Here is a 16499-nt window from a genome sequence, read left to right on the forward strand (position 1 = left end):
TAAGAACAATAGCAAGTTTGTATTGAGCATACACTACATACCAGATATTCTTCCAAAGATCAGATGCATACTAAATCCACCCAATCTCTGCAACAGGACAGAAAGTTACTATCACCAGCATTTTAAAGATGATGCCCAGAGGGGAGGAGCATTTTGCCTGACATCCCAAAGGTAGTAAGGAAGTAGAATTGTGATGACACTGAGTATGGTTTGTGCCATGAGGGAGGGATTTCCTACATTTGCTACATTAATAGGGTTATTCTCTAGGAGGAATTCACTTAAGTTTTATAAAGATTGGATAGGGGCACCTGGGTGGCTCAGTCGTTTGAGTGCAGACTTCGGCTCAGGTCATGATCTCATAGTTCCTGAGTTTGAGCCCCACATCGGGCTCTGTGCTGACAGCTCAGAGCCTGGAGCCTGCTTTGGATTCTGTGTCTCCCTCTCTCTCCCTCCCCCACTTGTGCTCTGCTCTCTCTCTCAAAAATAAAATAAACTCAAAAAAAAAAAAAAAAAAAAGACCAGGTAGTGTTAGAACGTTTCTATACCTTCATTAAACGAACATGTTTATTGTAAATTCTCTATGCTTTTATAAGCATAAGGAAGTTGTGTCTCACATTAGCCAAATCATCCTATAGCGTGAATATTCTGCCATTCTAATCAGAGAGGTGACAGTGAGGGGTTTCTTATTCTAATTAAATCGTCTTGTGACTTGTGTCATGTTCTTGAAACTGTGAATGTTGTCTCTCACGTCATTTCTGGAAAAGGGCAAACTTCTTCATTTCTAATCATTCATAAAGTGGTTGATACTTTTATAAAATATAATTTTATGGCAGTAACAAATTGCTATAAAAGTTTCCAAACATTTACTCTCGCTGTCTGCATTCATCTCATGATGGACAGGTAACAATTTTGTGGACTGGCAGTAGGCTCTAGACAAGTTTTAGTAGTACTTCTCTAAGGGCCTTCCTACATCCCAATTTAAAGGGTTTCTCACTTGGATGAAGTCTATGATGTACCCTGAGATACTTATCACATCTCTAAGTCTCCCCACATTCCTTACATTCATAATATTTCACAGCAGTATGAGTTCTCTAATGTGCAGAGCAAAAACTGAGTTACGATTAGGTTCTTCCTACATTCCTTAAAGTGTTTCTAACGAGTATGAATTCTCCAATGTTTACCAGACTTTGTGCCAAGAATAAAGATCTTCACACGTTCCTTACATTTGAATGGTTTCACATCAGTATAAATTGATGTTCAATAAGATTGTACAAAATCCTAAAGGCCTTTTCATATTCCTTATATTCAAAGCATTTCTCACTAGTATGAATTTTCTGATATATCAAGTAAACTGTCCACACACAGGTAAAGGTTTTACACATTCGCTGCATTTATAAGTTTTCTCAAGAGTAAGATTCTCCTTGTATTGTTCGTACACATAAAAAATGTGTTCACATCTCTTCAATCATGAAGTTTCATCAGTATCAATTGTCTCATTTAAGTTGTCCACATAAAGGCTTCCCCACATTCTTTATATTCATAAGGTTTATCATTACTATGAGTTCTCTCATGTTGAACAAGGTTTGAGCCATTAACAAAGGTCTTCCCAAATTCCTTACATTGATAAGGGTTCTCACCAGCATGAAATCTCTGATGAACAGTAAGTTGATAGCCACTACCAAAGGCCTTCCCACATTGCTTACATTCATAGGACTTCTCACCAGTATGGATTCTCTCATGTTTAACAAGGCTTGAAGCCCAACTAAAGGCCTTCCCACATTCCTTACACTTAAAAGGTTTCTCACCAGTATGGATTTTCTGATGTTGAGTGAGGTGATAGCCACGACTGAAGGCCTTCCCACATTCTTTACATTCATAAGGTTTCTCGCCAGTATGGATTCTCTCATGTTGAACAAGACTTGAGCCGCAATTAAAGGTCTTCCCACATTCCTTACATTCATAGGGCTTCTCACCAGTATGAAATATCTGATGTCGAGTAAGTTGATAGCTACTACCAAAGGCCTTCCCACATTCTTTACATTCATAGGACTTCTCACCAGTATGGATTCTCTCATGTTTAACAAGGCTTGAACCCCAACTAAAAGCCTTCCCACATTCCTTACATTCAAAAGGTTTTTCACCAGTATGGATTTTCTGATGTTGAGTGAGGTGATAGCCACGACTGAAGGCCTTCCCACATTCTTTACATCCATAAGGTTTCTCGCCAGTATGGATTCTCTCATGTTGAATAAGACTTGAGCCACAATTAAAGGTCTTCCCACATTCCTTACATTCATAGGGTTTCTTGCCAGTATGAAATACCTGATGTCGAGTAAGTTGATAGCCCCAACAAAAAGCCTTTCCACATACTTTACATTCATAAGGCTTCTTGCCAGTATGAATTTTCTGATGCTGAGTAAGTTGATAACCACGACTGAAGGCCTTCCCACATTCTTTACATTTATAAGGTTTCTCACCTGTATGAATTATCTCATGTTTAGCAAGGCTTGAGCCCCAAAAAAAGGCCTTCCCACATTCCTTACATTTGTAAGATTTCACACCAATATGAATTTTCTGATGTTGAGTGAGGTGGTAGCCACGACTGAAAGCCTTCCCACATTCTTTACATTCATAGGGTTTCTCACCAGTATGGATTCTTTCATGTTTAACAAGACTAGATCCCCAACTAAAGGTCTTCCCACATTCCTTACATTCGTAGGGTTTCTCACCAGTATGAAATCTCTGATGCACAGTAAGTTGATAGGCACTAAAAAAGTCCTTCCCACATTCACTACATTCAAAGTGTTTTTCAGTCGTATGAGTTCTCTCATGTTGAACAAGTTTTGACCCATGACTACAAGCCTTCCCACATTCCTTACAAATATAGCGTTTCTCTCTATTATGAATTCTTTGATGTGCACTAAAAGATTTGCTTTTTCTGTAAGTGGGCATTTTTTCATAGCTAATTATCATTTGACTAAAGTATGCCTCTTGATGTCCCTGTAGCCCCTCCAATTTGCTTTTGCACTTCGAATTATTTTTGAAAATGAATGCCTCAAGGCCAAGAGTTTTACTTCTTTCCGTCCTCTCCCATTGGGAAAAATGTATTTCAAAAATGTCTTTTTCTGAAATTTTATTTTTGGTTGCATATGTTGACTCCAAATCTGAAAGAAAACAAGAAAACCACATATTTTATTTCATTTACCAGAAAAAAATTTAAAAAACCCTCAATAGAAATACAAGGCAAATTAGAAATAATACCCATAAAAAAAAAAAAACAAAAAACGAAAGAAAGAAAGAATACCCATAAAAGAACTGGATTATAAGACTTCCTGAGCTCACTCCTAAGCATCAAGTGTCTACCCCGTTGGAACAACAATCTCAGTTTTGACTTTTCAGCTCTTATGTTCTTAATGTTCTGATCTGACAGTTTTCTGGAGGATTCCTCAAAGATCATTTTAACAAGTTCCTTATCTTCCTGTGTGGATGACCCCTTACACAAAATGCCTTTCCATCCAGCAAGCCCTTATGTGCACAGGGGTGGTTCGGCTGAACTTTTTCACAACTATGGCGGGTTGGCATCATCAACTGGAATCTAGAAAATCAAGCACACCGGAAACTAATATTGTATGTCAACTACACTTAAAAAAACAAAACACTAAGCTACATAATACTCCACAGGAATTTTTCTGAGGGATTGGTGTTGGGATAAAAGCAGACAAAACTACTAAGTTCCAAGGCTCTACTGGAGGTGAAACATGTGAAACAAAACCAACCAGAACTGTAATAGAACTTCCACTTGGCTCAAATCCTGATACAATCAGAGAGATAAGCACATCAGTGGTCATGCAGGAAGTTTAGAGCAAAGAACAATTTTTCAATCTAATTTGAAACCAGAAATAAACTGAAACTAATGAAGCTATGACCCAGTCCCAGCTCAGCTCTAAGCCTGGGGGGATCTGAGTTATCAGCCCCTCCCCCTAAATAGCTGATTTGAGAAACAGGCAGGGATCTATTCTTTACTGTTCTTCAAAATGTCTGGCACACAATGAAAATTTATGTGGTAGGTGAGGAACAGGGACAGTGTGACCTAAAATCACACCCCCAGCCCCCCCAAAAAACACAAAAGAGACAAAGAACAGCTGACGTAGATATTAGAATCAGCAGGCAAGGCCATTGAATTATATTTTACAGATTCTGGAAGAAAAGATAGAGAACAGATGGGAAATTTCAGCAAAGAAACACAAACTCTAAAATTATAAAATGGAAAATTCTACAACTAAAAAACCCAAACTGAAATGCAAAGAGAAAAAGGATGGGGGAAAAAAAATAGAGTCAGACCTGTGCAACAATATTAAACAATCCAACTTCAGACAACAGCAGTTCCAGAAGGAGCCAAATAAGTACTTGAAAAGATTATTATTGCCATATTCTTAAAATGTATGAAATGTATAAATAAGCAATCTACTTTTTAGCAAACTGCAAGCAGAATAAATACAAAGAAAAGCAACAACTGGGAGCATCATAATCAAACAGTTGAAAACTGAAAATAAAGGAAAAATAATAAAAGGAGGCAAAGGGGGGACATTAAAGTTAGAGAACAACTATAAGAATTGAGGCTGACTTCACATCTGTAACAATGGAAGCTACAAGACAATGGAATGATATCTTTAATGGCTGAAAGAAAGAAAGCTTTCAACCTAAAGTTCTATATAAAGCACAAAGTATTCTTCAAAATGAAGATGAGAGATTTCCAGCCCCAGCCATGAAGAAAAATCTGGCATTAGACTTACTCTCACACTATAAACAGCTCTAAAGCTATAAAGCAGTATACTAGATGGGGCGCCTGGGTGGCTCCGTCGGTTAAGCAACTGACTTCGGCTCGGGTCACGATCTCACGGTTCGTGGGTTCGAGCCCCACGTCGGGCTCTGTGCTGACAGCTCAGGGCCTGGAGCCTGCTTCAGATTCCCTGTCTCCCTCTCTCTCTGCCCCTCCCCCTCCTCGTGCTCTGTCTCTCAAAAATAAATAAACGTTTAAAAAAATTAAAAAAACAAACAGTGTACCAGACACAGGGCTGAAAAACTTTTAGAGACAATTCTTAGGAGAACTTTATATTCACCCTTTCTGCCTGGCTGCGTCCTCCAAAATAAGGTACAGGAAAATGAAGTCCAAATATACAGCAGTGGTTTCACTGGGCAAAGGATACTGGTGTCTGAGTTCAGGACTGCTAAGGCAGCTGGAATTTGTAGCTCATGGTTTAGCAAGTAAAGGAGCCATGAATCTGTAACTAAATATTAATTTGTGCACCCATACAGTGACTCTCCACAAGGTACTTGGAGTACCAACCCAGACTGAGTGGAAAGAGGCATTCATCTGAGGCCTCACAAAGCCCATATAGTGAAAGACTCATCATCTGGTGCAGTAGTCCTCAAACTTGGTCTCAGAACCCCTTATACTCTTAATTATTGGTGAATTCTTTGCTTGCTCATGCATAAGTGTATTTGCAATACAAAATATACAAGGTTAGTATTTTTGTGTAATGGTGATTTTATGATATCTTAGGTGACTTATTAAAGGGTAGAGGAGTACTGTGGGATATGTCTGTGGGAAGTAATTTTAATGATGTTTAACTGGTCATAGATAAACTGTAGTAACTATTGCTGCTTTACTTAACGATGTTTTATTTCTTTGTATCCATGAACATTTGGGTATAAGAACTGTGTGTACATCCAAAAGGAAGTCACAGAATTTAAACTGACCAATCTAATCTTACAACTACCTTGAGATGGCCAAATATAAACTAAATGCAATGCACTTTTGTATAGCTTAGCATCAATAGATAGTTCAGTAAACTTGAATTTAGTTCAACCAATCTGAACTGCCATTCAAGAGCTTATATTACAATGACTTGGTAAGGAAGGCTTAACAATATTAGTAAATGAAAAGAGATTTAACTACTTTTTAAATGTTAAAAAAAAAAACCGGGGCACCTGAATGCCTCAGTCGGTTAAGCATCCGATTTCCACTCAGGTCATGATCTCACAGTTCGTGAGTTTGAGTTCTGCATCAGGTGAGAATGAGCCCCACTTCTGGCACCGTACTGACAGTGCAGAGCCTGCATGGGATTTTCTCTCTCTCTCTCTCTCTCTCTCTGTCTCTCTCTCCCCCTCTGCCTCACACATTTGCTCCCCCCACCTCAAAAAAATAAAATAAAAACACTTAAAAATAAATGAATGTTAAAAAAAAATCACTGAGGGCTCAAAAGAGCTTTTGTTTGTTGTGCAAGTTAGATTTTCCAATATTTACCATATTAGAAATTAAAATGGAAAAATTAAAGATATTAATTCACTTGAAAATAACGAATCATTCTCTGTCAATACAATAAATTTATAAAAGTTGTATTTTCTAAAACAAAAAAATAAGTATTATCTTAATTTTTTGTGACTCTCTTCAATATATGGCTTAACATCGCTTCTCGGCCTTTTGGCTAAGATCAAGTGTAATATATGGCTTAACAGAAGTCAACCGGATTCTCATATCTGCTTCTGCATTCACTCTATGGCAATATGCTATTGTGACTGAAGTATACGAAGGAAATCGAGCCTCCCACGTATATGCAACTGCTATTCTTTGATACTGTGGGTATGTTACTATTTGATGCTACAGTAAAACTTGAGAAGGGATAGTTTCATAAAGGTCAGTTGCAAGGTGAAATATGCAAATATACCCATGAACTTTTCATATTAAGTTACCTTAAAATCCACCGCACTTTGAATGATCTTTTATCCGGGCATAATTTTGTAATATCGTGCACTGGTCATGTGAAAAATGGTGGCTCGTGGAGTTATGCAGATCTTCGAAATGTTCACATATCTCATTACATAATATTTACAAAATCATGTGTTAATATTACCTTCTATCTCATCAGAAAAATGTTTATGTATTGGGAAGTTGTAAAAGCTCAAAATGGTAGATGTAAGTTTCACACAATTCTAAGTTTTACTTCAAAGTCTGAATTCTATCACTGGCAAAAAATACTGTTACTTGTCTTTGAAGTGGCGGGCTCCCTTGTGAGAACATTTTTCTAACTACCTAAGTCTCAATAATAGTATAATAGTTCATCTGTTAGGCATTCTTTCAAAAACAAAGTGGTGTCCCATGAAAAGAACAGCCAGTTTAACTCACAATTCAAACACCTGCACAACTGGTTTTCCTCAAGGCGCGTACCACACTTGGGTATACAGCAGAAGAGTTTAATGAATATTTCCCATTTCACCACAAAGGATATTTTTTAAATGCATATTCGAGGGTCAAGAATATAGGCTCATGAGCCAGACTTCCTTGCAGGCTCAATTGCTGCAACCTTCTCCCACCGGCTGTGTGACCCCGGGAAGTCACTTACACTATATGTGTCTCTGTATTCTCATCCATTAAAAGGGGATAAAAACAATACTTGCCTCATGGGGATGTTGTGAAAGTTAATTAAGCTAATGTACTTGCTCTGCTTAGAACACAGCCTGGTTTGGGGCGCCTGGGTGGCTCAGTTGGTCAAGCAGCTGACTCTTGATTTTGGCTCAGGTCATGATCTCAACAGTTTGTGGGATCGAGCCCCACGTCAGGCTCTGCACTGACAGCATGGAGCCTCCTTGGGATTCTCTCCCTCTCTCTCTGTCCCTCCCGAGCTCTCACATGCACATGTGCTCTCTCTCAAAATAAATAAACTTAAAAAAGAGAAAACAACACAGCCTGGCGTATGGTTAGCACAGTGTTAAGTGTTAATATTGTCAGAGTTACTATTGTTATTTTGCTAACAGGAAAAGAAGTTTCAGGAGACATTTTTAGGATTGAATTCGGTGTAGAGTTTAACTTTGTAAAATACAAGGTTCACAGATCGCAACTTTCAGCTTCCAACATGTTGAAAGGAATGTGTTCGCTTAGTGTGAAATGAATTGTTTATTCAATCCTCCACCACATAAAGTGAAGGGGCTCTTTTGAAAGTCGGAGTACATCAGGACCCTGTTTCTAGCTGCACTCTCTGCATGTGGGTCAAAAACTAACAAAGAGCAGTGCTTCTTTGATGTGTATAAAAATCACCCAGGGATCTTGTGTAAACGTAGACCCTGTTCTGCATGTCTGGGATAGGACCTGGCAACTGTATTTCTTTTTTTAATACTTCATGCATTAATTCATTCACTTATATATGTAAGTGATGAATCACTAAATTCTATTCCTGAAACCACTATGACACTATAAGTTAACTAACTAGAATTTAAATATTAATTTGGGGGAAAAAAAAAAAAAAAAAAGACAAGCTGGTAGAAGCAGCTGATGTTAGGTATGTGTGTAATATTTAACAATAAAAAACCTAACCCCGGGGCACCTGGGTAGCTCAGTTGGTTGAGCATCCAACTCTTGATTTCCATTCAGTGAGATCAAGCCCCACGTCTCAAACCCCTACTTGAGATTCTCCCTCTCCCCTCCCTCTCTTTGCCCTTCCCCCGCTTGCTCACATACTCTCTTTCAAAAATAAATAAATGACCTTAAAAAAAAAAAAAAAAAAAAAGCTAAAACCCCAGTAAACCAAATAAAGGCTTCTAATCACTCAGAAAACAATCCACATTCCTCCCCCAAACCAACAAAACCGCCTACCGTCTGGGCCCTGCCTATCTCCTTCACTAACTTCTTGGTATCCTCTCCTTCACTAACTCTGTTCTGGTCTTCCTATGGTTCCTCAAACATTAACAATCACATTCTGAGGAGCAAGCACACAGATAATCGTTAGACACGTTCAAGTTAAACACAGCATGAAACAATGGTTACGAACTGAATGCCCCATAATGCAAATCCCGCTCCTTGTAAAGAAGAGAGGCCACTACAGGAAAAGCCAGAGGAAGGTGTGAAGGTATGGGACGATCAAGGAGCTTGCTGAACCCATTTCTAGTCCAACAAATATTAAGTTGTCCCTTTGAGAACAGGGAGAAGAAATTGACCTGGTTTCTTCAAAGACAGCCCTATAATTCCCACAGGGAAAGCCAATGCTGCAGAGAAGATTCTCAAGTATTTCAGGCAGATGACCTTACCCAATGAGACCAAGTTACTATAGTTCTCCAACATCACATCCACGTACAAGTCCCTCTGAGCAGGGTCCAGGCACTCCCACTCCTCCTGAGAGAAGTCGATGGCCACATCCCTGAAAGTCACCAAGCCCTAAAACCAAAAACCCATACATTACTTGGGAAATTAAAGAAATTTAAGAACTTAAGAAAATATTTCTAAGAGGGGGAAAAAGGATTACGAAGGATAAACCACAAGAAGAGGAAAATGTAACAATCAAGTAGGCTGGAGGCCTGTGATACATATAGGTAGAGAAAAGTAAAGAAATTAGTACAACTAAAGCAGAGTGTTACACATTCTAGAAGAATCCTGTTACAGCAGGAAAAATTTCTTGGATATTGTGAGATAGGTAACTAAGCTATCTAGACTTGTCTGGTAATATATAAAATAATCCCAGTTTCTCTTCTATTAAATAAAAGTGGTGTTGGGGGGGAGGTTGTTTATGAGTATGTAAACATACATACAACCTGCTATGTGCCTGTCTCGTAAATTCTTTATAAACGTAAACTGCTACACCATCTTTTCCCTTTCAGGCTTTAAGGAACAGAAAACACAAATAAGAAAATTTTTTTCCCAAATGCACTATAAAATCTCTATTTCAGAAAAATGACTTCTATTAAATTACAGATTATCATTAAGCCTCAAGTAAACCATTCCATTAGATTACAATGTAAGCATTTTTTTCTTACACATCTTACAAATACATGTTTTTATTAGCTGCATTCAGTTCATCATATAGGTATATGAAATTAATATCTCCATTATATTTATACATTTAGGTTGAACAAAACTTCTAAAGACTTTCTTAATTCTAGAAATCTACTATCATCCAGTATTTAGAAATCTCAGTCACCTTCCTCCTTGTTACCATCAACCACACCTCACCTGACACCCTCCTCATTCCCAAGCAGGAGACTGCCAATAGAGCACATCATATATGACACAGGTGTCACCAAGATCTGTGCATCCTGGTCAACAACCAAATGGACTCTGACACTGGTGTTCATTGATTGGGGAACCACACTTTCCCTGGAAAGACCCACTCACAAGCCCCTGCATCCAAAAAGCCTTGCAAAGCCTCACAGGGACTGAGGCTGAGCCCAAGAATCTTATCTCTCTGGGAGACTCAGGTCCATGAAGAAGTTCCAAGTTTGCCTGTATGACCAAATGGGACCCTCATCACTGACTCATCACACCACAGACCTGAGATGGGAATAAGGAATTCTGATAAGGGAAATGGCACAGCCCTAGTGGACCAAAGACAGAAGTGATAACGAAGGGCACCACCCAAGACAGCCTACCATGGATATGTCCTAGGTAAACACCAAAGCTCTTCCAGAGAAGGCACAAGCAACTGAAATTGTTCTCTTGGGTGACCATCCAGCTGTCTAAGGGCATTGTATCCTGACTGGCTTCTTTCCTAGATGCCAGCCAATCAGCACCTTAACCTGAAAAAGGAATAACTGTTGTTTTCAAAATGTCTACAGTCTTCATTCTCCCGTTTTTCCTTCCCTTGTAAATAAATCGTTGGTGTTTTAATAGATGATAGCAGTCTACTGCTGGTTTTCCTTGTATATAAGTAAAAGTGTGCTGTTAACTACATTTCTTCAAGTTATTCTTTGACAGAAGCTCAAGTATTTCCCTCAAAAGATTGCATCCTTTCGCTGCTCTTGATAGAAGACCGAGCACACAGATGTTGAATGTGTTCAATGACCATGACAACACTGAATGGAAAGGCACATATGAAGGACACTGGGCTACTTGGCCCTATCCTTTACTGGAATAGGGGGAACTGAGAGGCAGGTTCAGGAGCAGGGTTCTGTTATGCAGAAAGCATTCAGATAATTAAGGAAAAGATTCATATGACCTAAAAATCACAGTATTTCAAGGAGAGAGAAATAACCAACTTACATCAGTCATGGTTCTAGAATTGCAAGAACTAATTAATAATCCATGGGGTTCCTCTATTGGTGAAGCACAGAATCCAGAAAAGTCAGAGCTGGGGAGGGGAAAAAAAAGCTTTAGACCAGATGTGAAGTGATCCCATCCTGACTTAAGCTAATATAAACTTCTACCTCTGCCATTCCTCCTCCTACCCCCCACACTCCCACACCATCTTTGAAGTCTAAACTCTCCCCTCAAACCCGAAGGTCCTTCAGTAGGAAGGTTTCTGGCAGTGCCTGATATTGGGGATGCTGATATGAGACTGAGGCTGGACCACCGGTCCTTCCCAGACCAGATCTCCCTCCCACCATTCTGCCTCTCCGAGCTGACAAAGAGGAACACAGTCCAAGTGAGAACATCTTTCATGGGCTCGGGGCTCAAGAAGGTTGGTCAAGACACAGGGGTGGACAGGATGTACAACTGCCTGAGCCCAAAAAGCTGACCTCTTAACGCGTTCAGAACATACACGCAACAGAATACGAGAAACTAAGCTAAGTCGGGGAAAATAATCAAAATATACTGTCAATAGAAAATACAGCTTGCAGGATGTATAGTATGATTATATTTATAAATTGTATGTGTATAACAATATAGAAAAGACTGACAATCACATGTCCACAGATGAAAAAAGTGTTTAGGAAAAAAAAGTGTTTAGAAAGTTATACATCTATATACAATAAGGGTTTTCTTTTTATTGTGGTCATAATGTTCTTTTTGTTTAAGTATTCTGCATAACTGTTGTAGCCATGGCCATGCATTATACTAACCATATAATTTCTACATACACTCCCGTTTTGCCTAGAAAAAAAGTGGCTGAAATTCCCCCAAGAAATGTCATGGATATATTGATGAGATCTCAATCCTGCTTCTCTTCATGTCTTCTGACACATGGGTTGATTTTATATCTAAACTTGTCTTTTTAGACAGGATACTTTCCTGATAATTGCTGAACTGATCCTACTGGTCTCACTTAGCAACTAACATTCGTAGGATACAAACTACAGGGTATCCCAACACGCAGGACAAATTCTATTTGCCTCTGCAAAACCAGTCGTGACCCAACAGTATTGCCTGTAATTACCTTCCTATGAGTTTCCAAGACAGGTTACCTGAGTTGTTTCTTGGCCTTTGTTGCTGGCAGCCTTAACTTCATTCCGATGTAAATTTAGTCTTCCTTGTCTTAAAGGCAACAACCATGTCTTTCAGTTACTGTATCACTACCCAAGTCCTATCTCAGGGTCTTAGATTTGGGACAAATTTTAACCCAAAATTCCCTTATGGAAACGTGTCCTTAAATAGCTAGAGAAGTACAGATGTATACACAAGAATATTCAACCAAAAATCATTTATGAGATAACCAAGAATTAGAAACTACCTAACAGTAAGCAAAAGGTTTGCTCAACTGTGGCCTGCTGTGCCCTCATTAGTTTGGTGGTATTAGACCATATTAATTGAAGAAAGACACACATAATCAATTCCTTGGTGATACAGGCAGGTTTGTAAAGGATACACAATGTGGGAAGTCCATCTGAAATTAAGATAAAGGCTCTGGTGTCGACTTTGAGGATGTGAATCTGGGCTCGACAGTGACCAATTTCTCAACACTTCTATTTCCTCGTCAATAAAAGAATAAGAGAAGGATAGGAACACTGTCTGCTACAGAGGGCTGCACTGAAGATTAAGTAAGAAAATCCACATATAATACTGGTGTACGATAGGGGCATCTGGCTGGTTCATTCGGAGGAGCATAAGGCTCTTGATTTCAGGGTCGTGAGTCTGAGCCCCATGTGGAGTGCAGAGATTTCTTAAATTACAAAAAAAAAAAAAAAAAATACTGGGGTGCCTAGATGGCTCAGGTAATAAATACAGCGTCCGACTTCAGCTCAGGTCATGATCTCACAGTCCATGAGTTTGAGCCCCACCTCAGAGCCTGAAGGCTGCTTCACATTCTGTGTCTCCTTCTTTCTCTGTCCCTCCCCCACTCGAGCTCTGTCTCTCTCTATCTCAAAAATAAATAAATGTTAAAAAAAGAAACAAACAAAAAAAAAAACTAGTGTACGGTAATTACTTAACCTAAGTTTTAGCCATTATTACTGAAAATGGAGATTACTGTCCCTTATTCTGTTATAATAAGAAAAGTTAATGACCCTTTCCATATTTTCATAATAAAATCCATGCTTCTCAGGTGTGTTTTCTTACAAAGTAAACTAAAGTTTCACAGTCCAGCCTTAAGCCCACTATTCTTCCTAAATAACAACATAAGCACAACAGGTTCTCAGAAAGACACAGAGGAGATATCCCCCACTCCCAGAAGCTGCAGATAGAGACAGGACTCAACATCATAAAGCTGGCTCAGAAAATACAACCCACTTAGATGTCAAGAGGAGAACATTAACCAGAGGTGTGATCTTGTTCTGTGCAAATTGGTGGTTTATTAAATGTCCATAACTATAACCTTCTTATTCTACCTTCTGTTATTAATATCTGTCCTTGGAAATATTATTTGTAAAATAGGTTTTTATAAGACAGAACAGACACTGCAAATTATCACTATTTTCTGTGGAAATAACCTTTAAAATAATCTAATTCTGAAAGTCTGTCTTTGAGGCTCTTGTAATTAACTTTTAAATGGTGTTTACATTCCCAAAAGCTGTGAATACTTCAGGTTTTTAAATAAAGAAGAAATCACTAACACTTCTCTCTTCTTCCTGCACATTCAAGAGTAAAACAAAACCCACACGTGGGTTGGACTTCTTCATCAAAATAAAAGCTAGAGAGTCTTCAATTCAGTTGTATCACCAATTACTGTTATCTTATTCAGCAGAAACAAAACCAGACACATAGGCTCACAGGAAAAAAAAATTTTTAACAGAAATGCACCAAAATATTAAGAATGATTAACTCTAGGGGTGCCTGGGTGGCTCAGTCAGTTAAGCGTCCGACATCGGCTAGGGCATGATCTTACGGTTTGTGAGTTTGAGCCCCGCATCGGGCTCTGTGCTGACAGCTCACAGCCTGGAGCCTGCTTCGGATTCTGTGTCTCCCTCTCTCTCTCTGTCCTTTCCTTGATTACACTCTGTCTCTCTCTCAAAAATAAATAAAACGTTAAAAAAATTTTTTTAAAGAATGATTACCTCTAGAGGATGTAATTCTAACTCCTTCTCTATGTTCCCTGGATTGTTGAATTTTTTTTGCAATAAACCTGCATTAATTCCATAACCAGAAATATAAAGATATTTCCAAATGTAAAAAACTGAATGATAGGGAAGGGGCATATTTCAGTCATTAAGAAAACTGCAAAAAACAGAGCCAACCCTGAAGATCAGTGGGCCAGAAACAAAGTACACTGACCAGCTGTTGAACGTGCTGGAGCTGGAGCTGACCCCTACACTGAGACACTTTCACTATCAAGGTTCCCCCGAAACCAACACACCAATTACGTTAAGTCACCTTCAAAGTCTGAGGAAGGAAATATATGCACATAAATAGAATAATATTTGGTACAGAACAGATGCTCAACAAGTGTGGCTACACCCCTCCACCTGTTCACTGTGGTCAATTAAAACATTTTGGAGACAATCCTTGAAAAATGTCTTTCAGGGGCACCTGGGTGGCTCAGTTGGTTAAGCATCCGACTTCAGCTCAGGTCCTGATCTCGCAGTTTGTGGGTTCGAGCCCCGTGTAGGGCTCTGTGCTGTCAGCTCGGAGCCTGCAGTCTGCTGTGGAATCAGTGTCTCCCTCTCTCTCTGCCCCTCCCCCACTCGTGCTCTGTGTCTCAAAAATAAAATAAACATTAAAAAAATTTTTTGAGAATAATGTCTCCCATAACTCTTACTGAATGGGATTCATATAGAACTCACAATATTCTTGTGGACTTTTGTTTATAACTATTACTTAATATTTTATTACTTACATTTTCCTTCTGATTCTTTATAAACATAATTTTTATCAAGTACACATTATTCCATTACAGGAGACAACTGCAATTTACTTCACTGTTTCCATATCACTGGACACTAATCTTGTAAAATCTCCTTCCCAGCTATTAAATCCTAATCCCGGACCAATGGAGCTGGATCTTTTTTGGGTCACGTACATTCGACAATCTCATGAAATTATAGACATTTTTGCCCACTAAAAGAAGAAATTTACAAATATTTATAAAAATTTGGTCTCAAATCCAAGAGATTTGTGATCATCTGGCAATTATAAATGGGACAAAACCTCAGGTTAAGATTTCCTCTACTAGATCATTTGAGCATCTGGTCACTTTTTCAAACTTGAATAGCTGGCTATTAATTGAGAGTAAGGTCAATAAGGGGCGACTAAGAAGAGGGATGCATGAGCAGGGTAGGTCATTCATCAGGAGGAAAACCCAGGATAGTCACTACTAGTGATATTTCAGGCCAAGAAAGCAAATATTCTCATGATCTAAAAACGAAAGTAACTGTGTGAATAAGAAAGAAACACAAACTCACCCTGATCCTTGACTTCAAAATATGCAACAATTCTTCCCTCCTCCTCAGGATCCTTCTTAGAAACCCGGCAGCAGTGGGAGTGGGGGTGGGGGTGGGGGTGCGGGAGGGGGACACCGAAAGACTCATGAGACACCAGCATTTCTTGGAGCACAGACCTAACTAAAACAAAAAAAAAAAAAAAAAAAGGAAAACCGAAACACCGCCTAGAGCCGTATTCACCTTCAGCCACACAAAACCCAACGGAATTGAAAGGAAGGAACGTTGCAACCTGTCCCTGAGTTGACAGCAACTGCTGGGCACGAAGGTCTGGCTGCTCTGAAACATGTAGCTGGCTCCCAAGGAGCTCCGAGACGCGCGCCCCTTCTACGAACCTTACCTCTGGGGCCTCCCCCATCACGTCTTCCTAGAAGCATGTCACGAGGCCACTTCCGGATGTACGATTCCCATCCCAAGACTAGCCCTATGCCTTCTTGGCGTGAAACGTTCCCTCTAGGGCTTAGGGTAGGACCCCTTTTCTTGCGGGCATTTAACTTTGGCAGGCCCAAAGAAAGTCTAGAGGGAACCCAGAGCACACAGCCAAAGCAAAACCACAAGGCCACGCACCCCATCCACCCGGGCACACATTCCCAATCGCATATACACCATCACGGAGGCACACCCCGGCCCTGCCACGCACCATCCTGCTCAGCCGCTAGCGCACACACAGGCTGGAGGCTCCGAACGCGACACACCCAGTCCGCTAACCGGGCCTCCTCACCTCGGGCGCTTCCCGAAGTCACCCCCACACTGGCTGCGGCTTCTGACCCGGCGCTGACTACTTCCCCCGACGCGAGCAACTCACTGCGCGGAGCCCGAGAACCTTCAGGACACCGGAAACGGACCCACAGGCTTATGGGAAATAAGAGACGGCAAGTCCCCGGAGGGCGAGAACCGGGCCATCCAAAGAGCTCTCCGCGGGCAGC

At 39.9% G+C, this 16499-nt stretch overlaps 1 protein-coding gene and 1 pseudogene across 13 annotated transcripts; one reads left to right on the top strand and one right to left on the bottom strand.

Moving 5' to 3' along the window:
- Window positions 1-1368: 1368 nt before the first annotated feature.
- ZNF283 (zinc finger protein 283) lies at window positions 1369-16499 on the bottom strand. Of its 13 annotated transcripts, XM_042918809.1 has the most exons (7): window positions 16295-16499; window positions 15538-15589; window positions 12141-12238; window positions 11027-11114; window positions 10417-10563; window positions 9082-9208; window positions 1369-3164 (listed from the first exon to the last, which is right to left on the bottom strand). In XM_042918809.1, exons 5-7 carry the CDS (start codon window positions 10417-10419, stop codon window positions 1498-1500), a joined length of 1797 nt encoding a protein of 598 aa, XP_042774743.1. In that variant the 5' UTR covers window positions 10420-10563; window positions 11027-11114; window positions 12141-12238; window positions 15538-15589; window positions 16295-16499; the 3' UTR covers window positions 1369-1497. The 13 variants fall into 13 exon arrangements, with proteins under 13 accessions (XP_042774743.1, XP_042774734.1, XP_042774738.1 ...); XM_042918800.1 differs by lacking the exon at window positions 10417-10563 and having other exon boundaries at window positions 16379-16499; XM_042918804.1 differs by lacking the exon at window positions 10417-10563 and having other exon boundaries at window positions 15538-15592; window positions 16379-16499.
- On the top strand, window positions 6469-6626 carry LOC122209249 (annotated as a pseudogene).

The sequence above is a fragment of the Panthera leo genome, chromosome E2, assembly GCF_018350215.1.
Source record: "Panthera leo isolate Ple1 chromosome E2, P.leo_Ple1_pat1.1, whole genome shotgun sequence".
NCBI lineage: Eukaryota > Metazoa > Chordata > Mammalia > Carnivora > Felidae > Panthera > Panthera leo.

What these genes read in the sequence shown, in the direction of transcription:
- ZNF283 (XM_042918808.1), bottom strand. An exon ending in TAGTAACTTGGTCTCATTGG is followed by an intron (nt 3,165 to 9,081) that starts GTAAGGTCATCT and finishes GTTTTCTTTCAG; the next exon opens with ATTTGGAGTCAACATATGCA.